This window comes from Euprymna scolopes, chromosome 11 (genome assembly GCF_053919585.1).
Source record: "Euprymna scolopes isolate OS-2025 chromosome 11, ASM5391958v1, whole genome shotgun sequence".
Taxonomy (NCBI): Eukaryota; Metazoa; Mollusca; class Cephalopoda; order Sepiida; family Sepiolidae; genus Euprymna; species Euprymna scolopes.
Window position 1 is genome coordinate 104,286,087 of NC_136492.1, and position 19,389 is coordinate 104,305,475.

The 19,389-nt window shown below is 34.8% G+C and overlaps 1 protein-coding gene across 4 annotated transcripts in view; it reads left to right on the forward strand.

Moving 5' to 3' along the window:
• Window positions 1-19,389, forward strand: part of LOC145288028 (uncharacterized) — a 593,135-nt gene that overhangs the window by 225,535 nt on the left and 348,211 nt on the right. For all 4 annotated transcript variants that reach the window (XM_080136036.1, XM_080136037.1, XM_080136039.1 and 1 more), the window contains exons 22-37: window positions 942-1,157; window positions 1,295-1,504; window positions 6,032-6,274; window positions 6,387-6,596; window positions 7,391-7,633; window positions 7,767-7,976; window positions 8,761-9,003; window positions 9,137-9,346; window positions 13,383-13,607; window positions 13,727-13,936; window positions 14,096-14,338; window positions 14,657-14,866; window positions 16,477-16,701; window positions 16,839-17,048; window positions 17,941-18,183; window positions 18,393-18,602. In XM_080136036.1, coding sequence (XP_079992162.1) covers window positions 942-1,157; window positions 1,295-1,504; window positions 6,032-6,274; window positions 6,387-6,596; window positions 7,391-7,633; window positions 7,767-7,976; window positions 8,761-9,003; window positions 9,137-9,346; window positions 13,383-13,607; window positions 13,727-13,936; window positions 14,096-14,338; window positions 14,657-14,866; window positions 16,477-16,701; window positions 16,839-17,048; window positions 17,941-18,183; window positions 18,393-18,602 — 3,561 coding nt within the window. The remainder of the gene's footprint in view (window positions 1-941; window positions 1,158-1,294; window positions 1,505-6,031; window positions 6,275-6,386; window positions 6,597-7,390; window positions 7,634-7,766; window positions 7,977-8,760; window positions 9,004-9,136; window positions 9,347-13,382; window positions 13,608-13,726; window positions 13,937-14,095; window positions 14,339-14,656; window positions 14,867-16,476; window positions 16,702-16,838; window positions 17,049-17,940; window positions 18,184-18,392; window positions 18,603-19,389) is intronic.

Here is a 19,389-nt window from a genome sequence, read left to right on the forward strand (position 1 = left end):
CAATAACCTGATCGTTTTACAATACAAGCATAATAGGTACTTGTTCACCCGCACGCAGTCTTTAAATATATCCTTCAGTGGCTTTTGAGCGTTGATAGCTGTAACTTGTCAGTGCATCGAAAAAATAGATGTTAATGTCTAATTCATTGCATGCACTGACCTATTGTTCATCGCGGCGATTCTTGAGTTTACCCTTTATTTGTACTGGACAACCTGAGACAAAACGGTCAACATTTGCATCGGATTTGACGCAGCCGATAGAGTTGTAATATTCTGGCATTTTTCAAATTTTTTTTCTGGTAAACAATCTTGGATCACATTAAAAAAATGTTAGTAGCTCCGGTTTTGGTTTTTCTCACGTTTGTTAATCGACTGAGCTACAATTGCGAATTAACACTTATATTTCTTTATCCTCGTTATTGTTACTAACATAAGGAAGTAGTGTAGAACATACGAAGGGTTTACTCACATTGTTGTTTCCTAGTAGGACTCGGCTTGAAACCGTTAAAATGATCGGCTTTTCTCCGGAAAGGGCCAGTAGACAAGCGAGAAAATCAGTGAGATTTTTCGAATCTCGTGAGAACTAGAACACAGTCATGTATCTTCGGAGATATCGAGATCTTATCCTTCTTCTCAAAGGGGTACAGTTCCGATTATTACAAATGAAATACACTTGAAGGGAGGTAACTTTGTCGTCACTACAGGGAAAATACTGTAGTGTGATAGAAAACTTTTATGTCCGATTTATTTTTGGGAAAAATGTCACATTTATTACTACTACTACTACTACTACTACTACTACTAATAATAATAATAATAATAATAATAATAATAGTAATAATAATAGTAATAATAATAATAATAATAATAAATAGAAGAAGAAGAAGAAGAAGAAGAAGACAAATATGCAAACAGTAATAATGCAAAATTTTCATCTACAGGTCCCAGTAAGAAAATGACGATCATCGTCAGCGATAACGTCCGAGCTTGTGTTGCCAGAGGAAGAGAGTACTCATTGGGACGCGCGTTCTCTTTCATGGATGGATGCATCAGATATAACTGTGAGTGTCATTCCGATGGATCCTGGGAATGTCCAGCTGAGAGAGCGGAGGATACATGTCGCGATAGACAACCAACTGGAACCGAAACTACACGAAGTGAGTTACTTCAAAATATATAATAAATGATTTCAATCCCTTGATCTGTTTGTAAATTAACTTTAAAACCCATTTTTTTAGATTTTTAATAATTGATACAATACATTTTCTGTTATCAATGTCAAATGTATTTATAGCTCACACAAAAACAATGGTTGTTGCTGTCGGTACGCGCATTAGACACTGTACAGCTGGAGGCAGACAATATCCAGTCAATCGGCCATTCTCGTTCGATGAAAACTGCTTCCGTTTTAACTGTGAATGTCATTATGACGGATCATGGGAATGTCCTTCCGAACGCTCGGAATATATCTGCCAACTGAGACCTGGTCAACAAATTGTCAGAGGTAAATATATTATGTAATCTTCAACAACTTTTGTTCAGATTATTTTTATAATAAATATTTACTGTATGATTTTAGTGCATTATTATATGATTTTATTGCTATCATTTTAACGCAAAAGTATGTTTAAATTACATTAAATAATTAACCAGATTCCGGAAAAATAGAAGAATCCATGCTATGAATGCCAAATAAATATGTTTATTCGATTTTTCACTTGGCAATACTTATTAATTGTAGACATATTTACGTAGGAATAAACACTTGAACATGTATTACAAATTGGAAAGAGAATATGTGCAGCAATGCATTGCGTAGAGGCGGGGGAATTTGGATTGTGATCAGGGTAAACTAATTGTTACTTTTTTAAAACAATGGAAAGAAGGTAATCTTTATATATAAAAGCCAAAACGTGTGTTAGTGTGTCAGTGTGTGCATTTTTTCTGTATGTCCGGCAAAGGCTTTTTCGGGGTGGTTCTCAGGTTGTTCGCTCATTCTTATAACTTTTTATATGCTACCGAGATGATAATATCTAAGATTTACGAAACGGCTCGGCGTGTATCTTTAATTTGGGCAACTTTTATGCGCGATTTAAGCCATATTTAGTGGCCCACGCATGTGTCTTTGGCTGTTCAGTATAAAAAAGCGAAACTGAAAACAACCTCGAGCGGCACGTCCAGAAAAGCAATGCGCACTTTGATCAATGTCGGTGAAACCGTCATATCAGATAATTGCTATTCATTTGGGCCCCCAACAAGTTGGGGAGAGAAAAAATACCCCCCCCCAAACTGTCTCGCAGAAATTGTTAACTGCAGGATTTCATTCTCCCATGGCCTGATGTTTGGCCGCAATAAAATAAATAAATCGATAAATTTAACGTCTTACATTGATTCCGTCGCCGTAGCGCAATTGTATCTTATCAGCCTATTTGCTTCAAGGATCCGAGTTCGAGCCTACCTGTAACCAACCCCCCTTTTTTACATTTACAAAATATTTTTTTTCCATTTTTTAACTTTTAATATCAAAATCTCTGTTTTTTTTGTTTTATTTTTTAACAAATTTAACATCGTTTCTGTTTAATATTTAAACAGGGTTAAGTTTCCATTTTGTTCTGCTTTACCCCTCCCCTCACCACACACACCTCCAAACACTCAGGCAACACCGAGCACCCCCGCTAGACTAATATATAAAGGGCAAAATGGGCACGAGCGTTTGTGTATGTCCACGAAAGGCTTTTTTTCATTGAGCTTCTTTCGCCGGTTAGATTCCGCGAAAAGTTTTCACATGCTTCCCAAATCGTAATATCTCAGATTCGCAATTGGACATCGTCTCTATCCTTTTTTGTTTTTGATCGTTAAAAAAATTCCACCGTTCCTTCGTCTCCAGTGTTTATTTGTCTTTTCGCATAAATAAAGCGAAACTATTCGAACGCAAATGTCTGACCTTTGGGCCGGGTAGTATTTGTTCTGTAATTGGTCCTTGGTCAATGTAGGGGAAGCACTTCATACTGAGACAATTACTATTCATTTGGATACTGCCAGAGTGCCCGCTTTTGGGGGTAGCTGGTTTTCCCCCACATTAAAAACGACTTTGTGTCAAATTTGATTTCGTGGGAAAGCAAATAAATACCCCGGCAGAAAGCAGGAAGCTTTACTGCCCCCACCTCCCGGCCAGGTTTAAAAGCAACATTCCTTTCTGCTCATGCGTGGCGACTCCTATGATTCTTAACTTAATTACCAACCCAGTGAATTAATTGAACTATTCTCTTTGGCCTAATGGTTAACGAGGAAAACTAATTACCCTGCGTTTTTGAGTTCGATCACACCTCTCTCTCTATCATTTTTTTTTTTTAATTTTTTATTTCAACTTGGTGCCAATATCCTCCACACGGGCAAAAGTTAATTACCAACTCATTGAATTCACCATCCTCTTTTTCTCACGTTCTTTTCCTCCTTCGCGGTACGGGTTCGAGCCTGGGTGCCTACTACCACTTTTTTTCCTTAACATACACCTCTAAACACCCGGGAAATGCTGAGTACCCAGACTAGTATTATATATGAATTAAAATATAAGAAAAAATACCTGCTCTTTCATGAACGTTATCGCTAATAGTGAGGTCATGGTGAAAGTTGGCTCACAAAACCAGGTAAAGTATATTTATAGTCTAAGAGACTGTGAAAAGTACATTTCGTCCCAAATATCGTGGCCGGTCTTGAGTTGCTTTTGATCCTAAAAGTAACCTTAAGTCCGGGTGGTAATATAAAAACGAAAATTAGATGTATTGGAACCATACAAAGTTAATCAATAGTTGTGGTCGGATCTATTAATACGTATTCTCCACGGATAAGAACGAATCATGCCACAAACAATAAACACCGTTCCCCCTCGGAAAAGAAATGGTAATGACTGTGAGGAAAGTTGTCCATGGTATTGCTGCTTTTTACAAGGAAATTTATGTTAAGAAATAAGTCATTGAATTGTTGGACATGCTCAGTATTCAGTAGTAATTTTTACATTGAACCGCTGATCAATGTAATTAAAATTGAAAATTAGCAACAATTTTCCTAACCATGGCAACCAACTGGCTCACAGCTAATCTGATGTCTGTTTCGTTGGAACTCTATCAGGGATAATAACAAGTCGTTTTGATTTGTAAATCTGTATTCAAAATGTATTAGTTGCAACAATCAGCGTCACAATAGGAACGGACTCCTGTTCCCTGGCGTGAGTGATGTAAGAGAGGGCAAGCACAGCTGCAGTCGAATAAAGTAATTTTGTTATTTGGGAAATGCCATCTGCTTTTAGTGAAGAGTCTCACGTTACAAAGCAACGTTTTAACTTCACGAAGTTAGAAAAATAATAAGTTCTTAAATGTAACCTGTTTGACCTGGAGTTGAACGTGTGCTACATCATTTATATTTTGCGGACATCAATTATATAAATTACGAATGTTTAAATTTGAAAAATTCAAGCGAATATTAGTGAGCAATTATATCATTGAGTACAAATAGAGCTAAGTGTTCGGAAATGTTATTCTGTTATTCTGAAAATGAAATATTATTACCTTTGAAATAAAATACAATTGCGCAGTTCGTTGAGGTATTTGTGAACCTTTAAACAACCGCAAAAGAAAATAGAAACTTAAATGAGTATCAGAATGCACCTGATGCATTCTGGGATTAATTCGTGAACGTCAGTTTTGAAAAACTTTACTATGAAATACATAGCGTGGATGGCAGTGGAGGCATATCTCAGATGCAGAGCTGACTATCTTTATTTTCAGTACCAAATAAAAGTCTTTATAGTTTTTTTTCTCTTTTTTACAGATTCGTCACATTAGTAGAGCTAAAAAAATACAACTTTTTTTAAACGGAGGGAAATGCAGAAGCGTTTATGATAGCTTCTATGATTTTAGTTTTGACGAAAGAGGGAGTAAAACAAAGATAAAATAAATTTCTCTTACCAAATTTGCTTCTTACTTACGTGGGTTACAGTGCTTTTTAGTATAGGTTATTTCACTTTTAGCGATATTTAAATTTTCCCTACAGTATTATCGATGGTGCTTCATTATTGACTATGCTTCCACAGACAAATGTTTCGAAAGCTTTTGTTTTTTTTCTCGACTCGACATAAGGTGACGTCATTATTTTACTTTCCTCTCATGTTCTGTCACGTCTCTCCTGTTTTCCCCGCTGCCCTTTTCCCTCAACCTTACCCATCTTGGAAAATGATTCTGTATTGCCAGTCCCGTGTCATCATGACATGCACTCAGTGTTCGCCAATGTCAGATTATTGAAAGCAAACGGGATTTACAAATGGCTTAATCATCGCCGAAACACATTAGCATATGCAGTTCCGGAATATAAAATTATACTTGTCAAGGGAATAATGGAAAAGTAGTTTGCTTTATTATAAAGATCAATAAGCTGTACCGGAATTGCTTTCTTTATAAAACTGTATAATCACATAAGAAAGGTGGGTACCAGGAATCACGCATATAAATGTCCATTATAAAAGGCAGTACCGTTAGGCCTGCTCTATATTCGGATATATGATATTATACTGAAACACGGACCGATTCAATTAATCCTAACATTTCGGTAATATTCACAGTGTTATCCACTTTTATTCATTGCATCCTGTATATATTACCATACACAGCAGCACCTAAACACATACACACATACACGCGCACATGTACGCATATATTATATATATATATATATATATATATATATATATATATATAAAGAGAGAGAGAGAGAAGAATATATATATATATAGAGAGAGAGAGAAAGAGAGAGAGAGGGAAGGAGAGAGAGATAAGTGGTTCTCCATTCTTTATGCATAACTTTATATTCACCTAAGGCAAATACAAACATCATATAGTCAAATACATACATTTTAATCGCCCGCAAAAAATAGTCTCATTTTAATAAAATATAAATAAGAGGAAACTTCACTTGTTGTTGACTTTCTACGTTGATATTTAAAGAGGACTATAGTTTCATATTTATTTAAATTTTTCAGGTCCCAGTAAGAAAATGACTATCATTGTTAGCGATAACGTTCGAGCTTGTGTTGCCAGAGGAAGAGAGTATTCGTTAGGACGCGCGTTCTCTTTCATGGATGGATGTATCAGGTATAACTGCGAGTGCCACACTGACGGATCCTGGGAATGTCCAGCTGATAGGGCAGAAGATACTTGCCAACATGGCCGAGATAGGCTACCTACTACGGATCACGATCGCAGCCGGACAGAAACGACAAGAAGTGAGTTAATTGAACATATACACAGAAAATTTAGTTCATGATAACTAATCATTCTGCTTTCGTTTTCTATTAAATTTATCTGTTCAACATGGTTACATTCTATTTATTTCAGCTCACACGAAAACGATGGTCGTTGCGGTTGGTACGAATATTAGACATTGTACAGCTGAGGGAAACCGATATCCTGTCGATCAGCCATTCTCCTTCACTGAAGGCTGCTTCCGGTTTAATTGTGACTGTCATTCTGATGGATCCTGGGAATGTCCTTCCGAACGCTCCGAATACATCTGTGAACTTCAACCTGGCCAAGTAATCGTCAGAGGTAAATCGCATATTCATTTGGAGTAATCTTTATTAGATTAATTCCTCTCATTAGATTTAGATTTAAGCCGTTGTTTTTCGATCTTACTTTTTGTAAATAATCTGACATTCTGCTGTTCAAGTGTCATATTTTAGAGGATGGTAAATGTTGCGGTCTCGTACGGAACCAGAAGATTCGGTCGTTGGTTGTTTTTGCTTTACGGCATATCAACCCTTTACGGGTTATTTAATGCCGAATCCAAAGATTCAAGAAAAATTTTTAATAGAATATATTTGTTGTTTTCAAATCAGTTTCTATTTAACCCATAGTTGAGACCCTAAAAGGTACTACCACGCCGGGTCAGAGTGGACCTGGGAGCAATGGTAGTTAAAGGGTGGCTCCACACTCCCCAAAGCCCGCAAGCTGGGGCCTCACCACTGGATATAGTTTAAGGTCATATCCAGGACCGGAAACAGAAGAAAAACATAACTCGGTGATTAGTTGAAACACAATTTATTGAACAGAAAAACAAATACAAAAAATGGATGGTGTGACTATACGTCAGTCCTACTGTCAAGTGTGCATGATTTGGCCATGAACAGTATGCTAACGTTGGGAGACATACTTTCTGATTTTTATAATAAGTTAAAAAGTCCATTATTGTCCGTGGGGTGGACACACCACAACAGTTAATACTTTATTTTTATGTTTTTCAACTACGTAAAATGTTTATGCTAATCTTGCACACGAACTGAACATCGGGAAAAATTTATTTGCGTTTTGATGTTTGGACAGATTGTTATTCCTATTTTCAGGTCCCAGTAAGAAAATGACAATTATTGTTAGTGATAACGTTCGAGCTTGTGTTGTCAGAGGAAGGGAGTACTCATTGGGACGCGCGTTCTCTTTCATGGATGGATGCATCAGGTATAACTGTGAGTGCCACTCTGACGGATCCTGGGAATGTCCAGCTGATAACGCAGAGGATACTTGCCAACATGGCCGAGATAGGCTACCTACTACGGATCACGATCGCAGCCGGACAGAAACAACAAGAAGTGAGTTAATTGAACATATAGTAAACCAGTTTTTGTCTCACCTACAAATAACGTCTTTAAATCTAATCATTTTGCTTTGTTTTATTTCCTGATAAGTTATTTCCTAAACCTGATTAAATTCTGTACATTCCAGCTCACACGAAAACAATGGTTGTTCCTGTTGGTACGAATATTAGACATTGTACAGCTGAGGGAAACCGATATCCTGTTGATCAGCCATTCTCCTTCAATGAAGGCTGCTTCCGGTTTAATTGTGACTGTCATTCTGATGGATCCTGGGAATGTCCTTCCGAACGCTCCGAATACATCTGTGAACTTCAACCTGGCCAAGTAATCGTCAGAGGTAAATCGCATATTCATTTGGAGTAATCTTTATTAGATTAATTCCTCTCATTAGATTTAGATTTAAGCCGTTGTTTTTCGATCTTACTTTTTGTAAATAATCTGACATTCTGCTGTTCAAGTGTCATATTTTAGAGGATGGTAAATGTTGCGGTCTCGTACGGAATCAGAAGATTCGGTCGTTGGTTGTTTTTGCTTTACGGCATATCAACCCTTTACGGGTTATTTAATGCCGAATCCAAAGATTCAAGAAAATTTTTTAATAGAATATATTTGTTGTTTTCAAATCAGTTTCTATTTAACCCATAGTTGAGACCCTAAAAGGTACTACCACGCCGGGTCAGAGTGAACCTGGGAGCAATGGTAGTTAAAGGGTGGCTCCACACCCCCCAAAGCCCGCAAGCTGGGGCCTCACCACTGGATATAGTTTAAGGTCATATCCAGGACCGGAAACAGAAGAAAGACATAACTCGGTGATTAGTTGAAACACAATTTATTGAACAGAAAAACAAATACAAAAAATGGATGGTGTGACTATACGTCAGTCCTACTGTCAAGTGTACATGATTTGGCCATGAACAGTATGCTAACGTTGGGAGACATACTTTCTGATTTTTATAATAAGTTAAAAAGCAATTATTGTCCATGGGGTGGACATATCACAACTTTATTTTTATGTTTTTCAACTACGTAAAATGTTTATGCTAATCTTGCACACAAACTAAACATCGGGAAAAATTTATTTGCGTTTTGATGTTTGGACAGATTGTTATTCCTATTTTCAGGTCCCAGTAAGAAAATGACAATTATTGTTAGTGATAACGTTCGAGCTTGTGTTGCCAGAGGAAGGGAGTACTCATTGGGACGCGCGTTCTCTTTCATGGATGGATGCATCAGGTATAACTGTGAGTGCCACTCTGACGGATCCTGGGAATGTCCAGCTGATAACGCAGAGGATACTTGCCAACATGGCCGAGATAGGCTACCTACTACGGATCACGATCGCAGCCGGACAGAAACAACAAGAAGTGAGTTAATTGAACATATAGTAAACTATTTTTTGTCTCACCTACAAATAACGTCTTTAAATCTAATCATTTTGCTTTTTTTTATTTCCTGATAAGTTATTTCCTAAACCTGATTAAATTCTGTACCTTCCAGCTCACACGAAAACAATGGTTGTTCCTGTTGGTACAAATATTAGACATTGTACAGCTGAGGGTAACCGATATCCTGTCGATCAGCCATTCTCTTTCAATGAAGGCTGCTTCCGGTTTAATTGTGACTGTCATTCTGATGGATCATGGGAATGTCCTTCCGAACGCTCCGAATACATCTGTGAACTTCAACCTGGCCAAGTAATTGTCAGAGGTAAATCGCATATACATTTGGAATAATCTCTCTTATATTTCATCTTATGATAGAATTTTAATTGAGTTACACCTGAAATTAGAACCATGTAATTTGCAAGAATATTTTGTATTTCGCTTCTCTTTGTTTTTGAACATTGTTTTTTTTTTCGACTAGGAATATTTGTAGAGTTGCAACATTTTCTCTTACTGATACAGACTAAAATGTGAATTTATGCAATTAATGGACAATAAATTTCAATATTTCCTTATTTATTTCCTCTATGAGGTAACCATTAATGTTTTACAATAAATAATTGAGCGATTCATTCGATAGATTTATTAATTAACATTATTTGTATACCACAATAAAAGATGCTTTATCTTTCTTCTAATAACTACTTAAACTTGTGTTTCCATAAAGTTCAGAAAATGATTGTTTATTATTCTTGAATACTATATTTCGCGCACAAACCCGCTTAGCAACAAAATCACACCTCTTCATTGTTGAGATTTCTTAATGCTAGAAAGCTCTCTACTCTAATAACTTTTTCCCTAAAACAACTAGATTATGGAATTCCATTCCTGCTACATGATTCCTTAAAAGTACAGATTTGCTGAAGGTCAAACGTAATGTAAACCAACATAGTTTAGGCATGGCACCAATTAGTAGCCTCTTACGTCCTAGTGGTAATATGCCTTTAGAGGTGAATGTGAGTAAAAAAATATATATGCGGCAGTTTTATACATATTAATAATATTTTATACATTTTAATAATGTTTTATACATATTAATAATATTTTATACATATTAATAATGTTTTATACATTTTAATAATGTTTTATACATATTAATAATATTTTATACATATTAATAATGTTTTATACATTTTAATAATGTTTTATACATATTAATAACGTTTTATACACATTAATAACGTTTTATACACATTAATAATGTTTTATACATATTAATAATGTTTATACATATTAATAACGTTTTATACATATTAATATTGTTTTATACATATTAATAATGCTTTATACATATTAATAATGGCATTCTTTTCCCTGTGAAATCGTTGTTGCTATCTTCTGTCATTCTTTCTTTCTCTTCTTCATGAAAAAAAAATCCTTAAAGTATATTGAATAAAAATATTGCGTTATTTTTTATAAAAAGACTAGCCTGTGTGCCCGGTGTTGCCGGGGTGTTTGGAGGCGTGTTTTGAGCAAATAAAAATGTTGTAGTAGGGAGGCAGACTCGAACCCGTACCCCGAAAAAGGAAAAGAAGATGAAAAAAAATGTGACGTCATTGTTGTTGAGCCCATCGCCAAACCGGAAGTGGCGAAGGTTTAAATTAAGGCTAGTAAATCGAAAAGAGGAGATGACTTTCGAAAATATCGGCGTAAAAAAGTGACCGATCCCTGTAGAAAAGTGCCCAGTTAAGAGTGAAGTAATTAATGTTTTTAGCCAATTCATCAATATTTGTCGTCTATATGATCGAGCTTCAAAACGATACCAATCTTGTGAAAATCCGTCGCCCCTGTCGAAAGTTTTAGGTAGACATATATACATACATACACACATTTGAACAGACCGGTAAGATTTATATTATAGAAGATATCGCTGCTTTTTTTTTCACATATTTTGATAACAAGTAACACTTTTTTATAACTAAATAAAATCCATTAAGAAAGAATGACACATCGAGAAAAAACAAAATACGATCTTTAATTCATGTATTGTTTTTTAACTAAACTTTTGTTGCATGAGATTTCTCTTCAATTAATAATGTCTTCGTTTCATTATTTTTCAATTCGGATATAAATATAGTTATTACTATTTTTTCTCCTTACAATTAAGTGATTATTTACTTTTGGGTCACCGCTTTTGTCTCGTACTGCAAATGCTACAATAGTTGTCCAGTTGGGGTCGAAATGTCTGCATTATTTTTGTTTTGTTTCTCTGTTTTACGGAATATCGAGCAATTCTATATATTTTCTTAAATATGTTAATTTAGTTGCTTCCATAAGAATAAATATAATCATTTCCAAGAGTTTCATACAATGTTTTTGAATAGTTTCTTTTTTTATTAGCGCGTATGAAAAAACTTAAACGAAACATACATTTAGGAGGAAACTTTAAATATCATTATTTTCTAAGGAATTACATTGAAAAACGGATTATTTTATTTAATAAAATATATTTCGTCATTGATTAATATTTCTAGGAATATATTTTTTCGTCTATAATTTAATATAATCAGACGCGTGGTGTCTCTGTTTCAATAACCTTCTCTCTATATATAGAGAGAACACTTAGGTAGAAAGTTTGGTATATAAACTAGGCACGGTCAAAAAATGAGGGGGGAGTTGTTGTTTTTTTTTTTAACGTGTTAAAATCTATTAAAATCCATTATTCTTAAGCAACTTTTTTTCCAGGAAGATAAAAGTCTGAATTTCATCATATGAAAAGCAGAATAATATTGATATGTCGTGTATAACTCTAAGGAAGCGTTCTACAATCAACCTGTCCTAGTTGGTGTCAGTTTATAAATATGCGCTATCTGCTCATATGCAAATTATACTTAATTTGTACATAACTACGGCTCTCTATAACGGAGGTACTTTATGCATGTAATTCTTCTTGTGCCCTCCTGAACATCTTCCTTTATCTCCCTTCTTTTCCTACCTTCCTTTATCACGTCTTTCCCTATGATCAAACTGTTCCACCTGCATATTCTGATCTTCCTCTTCTGACTTGTCCCATTCTACTTCTTCCTCTTCTACCTCGTCTCTCTCTCTCTCTCTCTCTCCCTACCTCTTCCTCCTCAGTCTCATTTTGCATTAACTCTTCTGTTATGTCAATAGTGGGCATCTCTGAAGGCATTTCCTCATCCGATTTTTCTCCTTGGGATCTTATTTGGTCAGCATGAGCTAGAACTATACTCCCATTTTCTTTATTTAATAGAGCAGTATTATGTCCTTTCTGCATAAACATTCTGCTGTCTAGGCTTCCGTATTCCTATTTCTGTTGTACCACATCTTTTGATTTGTGGCATATGACATAGTCAAAGAGGATCGTAATTGTCTACCCATTAAGGCAGATGGACTTTCTGACCTGCCTGCATGCGTAATTATTCTATAACCTAGTAATAGTCTTGGTAGGAAAGTATCGATTTTATCCTGTTGCAATTATGCTTTTGTGCCTTTCTTTACCGTCTGGGCCATCCTTTCTGCTACCCCATTACCTTGAGGATGGTAGGGAGTGGTCTTGTAAGGTCTGCATCCTATTTTTCTGGTGCGTTATCAGTCACCAATGTTATCGATATCCCGTTTCTCGAAAATATTACTCTTAATATTTGTTTTACGGTGGTACTTTTTTATGTACTCTCATTACTTTAAATAGGCTATTTCCAGATTATATATTATTCGATCGGGAGATCTTATTTATTAAAAAGGAGGATAGAAGGTGATAACATACTACGAACATTAAATTAGTATATAAATATGATAATTTGATGTTCATATCATATCATCACTTTCTATCCTCCTTTTTAATAAATAGTATCTCCTGATCACCGAAGACTCAATGTAAAATAAATAAATAAATAAAATAAAATAAAATGACGTCGCTTTTGGTCCGTACGTGTAATTAAAATATACCTTTTTAGTCTCCTGGCTAAGATCCAAGGTAGTATCTGTTCTGTCTAAAGATGGAATAATGATATCGTGGGATTTCCATTCGCGTCGAGCGTCCATACAATGGAAATATGTCAAAGAGTTCTATAAGGATATTGGAGATATATCGTAATAAACAGATATATTCTGACACTAGATTAACCTGATATGTTAGATAAATACTATTACAATTTTAACAAAACGGCTACAATACTATAGCAGAGGTCTCCATCACGCTGAACATTCACAGAATTCCTAGCAGTAATGTATCACATATGAACGATGTCGCTGTGGAATTTCCTCATGACCCGCTAGTTATAATAATAATAATAATAATAATAATAATAATAATGATGATGGAAATCTTCGATTCTCAGGTCCCAGTAAAAAAATGACGATCATCGTCAGCGATAACGTTCGAGCTTGTGTTGCCAGAGGAAGAGAGTACACATTGGAACGCCCGTTCTCTTTCATGGATGGATGCATCAGATATAATTGTGAGTGTCACTCCGATGGATCCTGGGAATGTCCGGCTGAGAGAGCAGAGGATACATGCCAACATGGACGTGATAGACAACCAACTGGAACCGAAACTGCACGAAGTGAGTTACTTAAAATATATATATATAAGAAGTAATTACAATCCGTGCATCTTATTTGAAAATTAACTTTTAAAACTTTAATTTTATTTCGGCTAACGATTGATATATTACATTTGTAGCTCACACAAGAACGATGGTTGTTGCTGTCGGTACGCGCTTTAGACACTGTACAGCTGGAGGCAGACAATATCCAGTTAATCGGCCATTCTCGTTCGATGAAAACTGCTTCCGGTTTAACTGTGAATGCCATTCTGACGGATCATGGGAATGTCCTTCCGAACGCTCGGAATATATCTGCCAACTGAGACCTGGTCAAAGAATTGTCAGAGGTAAATCGACTTTTTAGGCTTTTAACTTTTAAGATTATTTTCATACTATAAGTAAAATTGTATTATGATATTTTTTTTCTATCGGTTTATCTGTATAAATTAATAAAATATTGTCATATGCGTTATTAATATTTGGACATTTTTCCTTTCTATTTTTAGGGCCTAGTAAGAAAATGACGATCATTGTTAGTGATAACGCCCGAGCTTGTGTTGCCAAAGGAAGGGAGTACTCGTTGGGACGTCCGTTCTCTTTTATGGATGGATGCATCAGATATAACTGTGAGTGTCATTCAGATGGATCTTGGGAATGTCCTGCTGACAGGGCAGAGGATACATGCCATGATGATCGAGATAGGACACAAACTACAGATCACGATCGTCCCCGAACAGAGACGACAAGAAGTGAGTAAATCTGATATATAGTAAACAATTTTTCGTTTAATTCAATGGTTCTCAACCTGGGTCCATGTGGACCCCCATGGTCCATGTGACGTTAATATCGGTTCCGTCTTCCTTCAAGATCAACTGTTGATATATGTTATTTGGTTTTCTTTACATTACTGAAATATAAAATACGCTATAAGGGTTCACCAAAATACATTAAAAAGAAAAGAAAGTCATGATTAGAAAAGGTCGAGAACGATTGGTTTAATTATCAATAACTGATCATTCTAAAAAGCTTCTTTTTTTTTCAATAATGTTTAATTATATACATTTCAGCTCACACGAAAACGATGGTTGTTGCTGTTGGTACGAATATTAGACATTGTACAGCTGAGGGTAATCGATATCCTGTCGGTCAGCCATTCTCTTTCGTTGAGGGCTGCTTCCGGTTTAATTGTGATTGTCATTCTGATGGATCATGGGAATGTCCTTCCGAACGCTCCGAATACATATGTGAACTTCAACCTGGCCAAGTAATCGTCAGAGGTAAATTTACATTTACTTTTATGATTAAATTTACATCTAATTTCGGGTTAGCATAAGAAATCTGAAAATTTAGAGCAAAACTATAATTTTCATAAATTTGTTTTGAAAATAGTTTAACGATACGTTGTTTTGTTAATATAGCCATGCACATACTCACAAGAGTGCTTAATCCATACCAATATTTTAGAGAGTTCTAAACAAATTTGAATCTTTAAAGGGCTCTTAATCCATACAACTATTTTATAGGGTGGTTAATAAATCCGAACATCTTTGAGGGTTTTTAATATATTTTATTTTATAGGGTTCTTAATAAATTCGCTTATATTAGATTTTTTTTTTTTTTAATAAATTCGAATTTTGTAGAGGATGCTTAATAAATACGAATATTTCAGAGAGCGCTTAGTAAATTCGAATATTTTAGAAGGTACTTAATAAATTCTAATATTTTAGAAGGTACTTAATAAATTCGAATATTTTAGAAGGTACTTAATAAATTCTAATATTTTAGAGAGCACTTCGTAAATACGAATATCTTAGAGGGTGCTTAATACATTCGAATATTTTTGAGAGCGTTTATTAAATTCATATATTTGAGAGGATACTTAATAAATTCGAATAGTTTACATGGCATTAGATAATTACGAATATTTTAGAGGGCACTTAATAAATATGACTATTTTAGAAGCGTTTAGAAAATACAAATATTTTACAGTTTGCTTAATTAATTATTTTGAGCAGATCATCTTCATTATGATGATTCAGTAAGCTATTTACATTAAACTTTATACTAAACTGGATCTTCCTGCTGATAATAAAATAATAATGTTTTAATGATGTGCTTAATCTACGAAATATTCGAAAAAAATTTTTTAATCACTAATAGCAAATAGTATTTTTAAGTTGTAATTTCCGTCATTCGCTGTTTAAAAAGTGTACATTAAATAATATTCTACAATTAACTATTTTACGAAATTATGATGGAAGTATCAATGTATTTTGTTGGTATTAATAATATCGAGATGAATAATAAATTATGTACCGAACATTACTTGAACTACACGCACGGTCAAAGTTTTCATGATCATAGTTTTGATGTTAAGTCAGATGTCGTTTAAGTGGTGACAAAGAAATAACTATTTTGGAAGATAGATGACGTCAAAATGGTGACGGTAGCACATTTTAATTAAGTCTACCAAATTACAAAATTAATTATAGAAATAGAAATTAGTCCAAGTCATATGGATATATTTTTTATTTTTGAAATCGCAACTTTATAATATATAAAAATCGATAGAACATTAACTCTATAATAATATATACGAAATCTGCAAGGATTAAAATATATTATTTGAGCGTATTTTACGACCATGCTACGTCAGGCGTTCCTGCTAGCTTGGATAAGCACTTTTGGAGTGTGAACAAAATAGCTACAATAATATCAGAGCGTCTCAATTTACGTTGAATATATAGAGAATACCAACACCAATATATTACATATGAATCGGTCCGCTGTGGAGTTTCCATAGGTCCCGCTAATAATAATAATAATAATAATATTAATAATATTAATAATAATAATAATAATAATAACGGAAATCTTCGATCTTCAGGTCCCAGTAAGAAAATGACTATCATTGTTAGTGATAACGTCCGAGCCTGTGTTGCCAGAGGAAGAGAGTACTCATTGGGACGGGCATTTTCTTTTATGGATGGATGCATCAGATATAACTGTGAATGTCATTCCGATGGATCCTGGGAATGTCCAGCTGAGAGAGCAGAAGATACTTGCCAAGATGAACGAGATAGACAGCCAACTGGAGCCGAAACTACACGAAGTGAGTTACTTGAACAAATATTAGAATTGATTGCAATCTGTTGATCTATTCGGAAATTAACTTTTAAACTTTTATTCTATTTTAACTAGCAATAGATACAATACATTTTCTATTCTCAATGTCAAATGTATTTATAGCTCACACAAAAACAATGGTTGTTGCTGTCGGTACGCGTATTAGACACTGTACAGCTGGAGGCAGACAATATCAAGTCAATCGGCCATTCTCGTTCGATGAAAACTGTTTCCGTTTTAATTGTGAATGTCATTATGACGGATCATGGGAATGTCTATCCGAACGCTCACAATACATCTGCCAACTGAGACCTGGCCAAAGAATTGTCAGAGGTAAATCGACATTTTATTCTCTATTCTTTAAGGATCATTTTCACAATAGAATTTACATTGTGTTTTCAGAATTTGTTTATATCGATAAATTTGATGCAAAAGCATATTTAAGTGAAGTTTATGAACGAACCTTACTTAAATATACATTTGCATCAAAATTGTCGACAAAAACATGAAGAGCATTGCCAGGGCCGCTGCGAGGAAGGTGGGATCTCTCTACCGTGCTTTAAAGTTACTTACACCTGAAAGTATCCTTTTCGTCTATGTATGGAGTACTTTTGTCACATTTGGGCTGGTGCATCTGCTACTAGTCTCTTGCTCCTGGACAGAGTTCAAAAGAGAGTCGCCAACCTGATAGGTGATGAACTGTCATCCAAGCTTCAACCTCTGTCCCATCGACTAAATGTTACATCCCTCTGCCTGTTTTACAAGTATTTTAATGGTGGATGCTCGAACTACAAGCCCTTGTACTCCCTCGACGTAAATACCCCCGACAAACCCGACAATCACAAAAACCCCACCCCTACACAGTAAAGATCCCTAAATGCAAGAAGGCTTTCTACTCTAATAGTTTCTTCCCCAGAACTGCTAGATTCTGAAACTCCCTTCCGGGTTTCTTCCCCCCCCCCTTCAACTGTACTGTCATGCAGATGTTCAAGTGTAATGTGAAGACATCTTGCTACATAGTATCCCTGCAACTTATGCCCCCAATAGTAGTTCCCTACATCAAAGTGGCACTGTGCCTTATTTGGGGTGAAAATGGAATTTTAAAAAAAATATTAACTAGGGATAAAAATGATTTATTTATAAATTCTTAGAATTTTTTAAAAAAATAAACACATAATTTTTTTGACGTTTCGCTATATGTACACATTTTCATTCGTATTTACAGGCCCTAGTAAGAAAATGACAATCATCGTTAGCGATAACGTTCGAGCTTGTGTTGCCAAAGGAAGAGAGTACTCATTAGGACGCCCGTTTTCTTTCATGGATGGATGCATCAGATATAACTGTGAGTGTCATTCCGATGGATCCTGGGAATGTCCAGCTGAGAGAGCAGAGGATACATGCCATGATGATCGAGATAGGACACAAACTACAGATCACGATCGTCCTCGAACAGAGACGACAAGAAGTGAGTAAATCTGATATATAGTAAACAATTTTTCGTTTAATTATCGAATTAATTATTAATAACTGATCATTATAAAAAGCTTCTTTTGATAATAATATTTAATAATATACATTTCAGCTCACACGAAAACGATTGTCGTTGCTGTTGATACGAATATCTATTTCATTTTATGAATGATACATGCTTAATTGTCAATTTTAAATTTGTAGCTGACACAAAAACGATGGTCGTTGCTGTTGGTACGCGCATTAGGCATTGTACAGCTGGAGGCAGACAATATCAAGTCAATCGGCCATTCTCGTTCGATGAAAACTGTTTCCGTTTTAACTGTGAATGTCATTATGACGGATCATGGGAATGTCCATCCGAACGCTCGGAATACATCTGCCAACTGAGACCTGGTCAAAGAATTGTCAGAGGTAAATCGCCTTTTTAGACTCTATTGTTTTAGGATCATTTTCATAATAGAATTTATATTGTATTATCAGAATTTTTTCTAATATTTTTGGAAAAAAATATTGTAGTACAATTTTATTAAAGCTAGCAGTCTGCCCGGCGTTTCCCAGTCGTAAGATACGCTTAGATATGATATTTAAATTAATGTAGATTGCGTATTCATTATTATAGAAACAATTCTCTATTGATTATTATATTGAACCTAATATATAATAGTCAGATCAAAGGTAATGTATATATATATATATATATATATATATATATATATATATATATATATATATGTGTGTGTGTGTGTGTGTGTGTGTGTGTGTGTGTGTGTGTGTGTGTGTATGACTGGTGTGCCATCAGCTAAAATGGAAACCAAAACATACAACTCTCCAACCACATCCTTTAGCCTCTGAGCTACGCCCATACGCATACATATATATATATATATATATATATATATATATATATATATATATATATATATATATATATAATTATTATTATTAGGGCTATGACAACAGAATATTCTTTTCATTTTTTGACTCTCGAGAATATATCCGCCACAGTTAGACACAGTTAATAAAATGAGAACCACATCCGTCTATATAAACACATATAAGATATTAACAAATATATACTTAAGAGTCAAAACAATGAAAAGAATGTACTGTTGTCACAGCCCTAATCATATAAATTTATTTGCCATACTTTCTTTAAAAAATAAAGATCGAATTTCCCGATCATAGAAGGCAAGATACG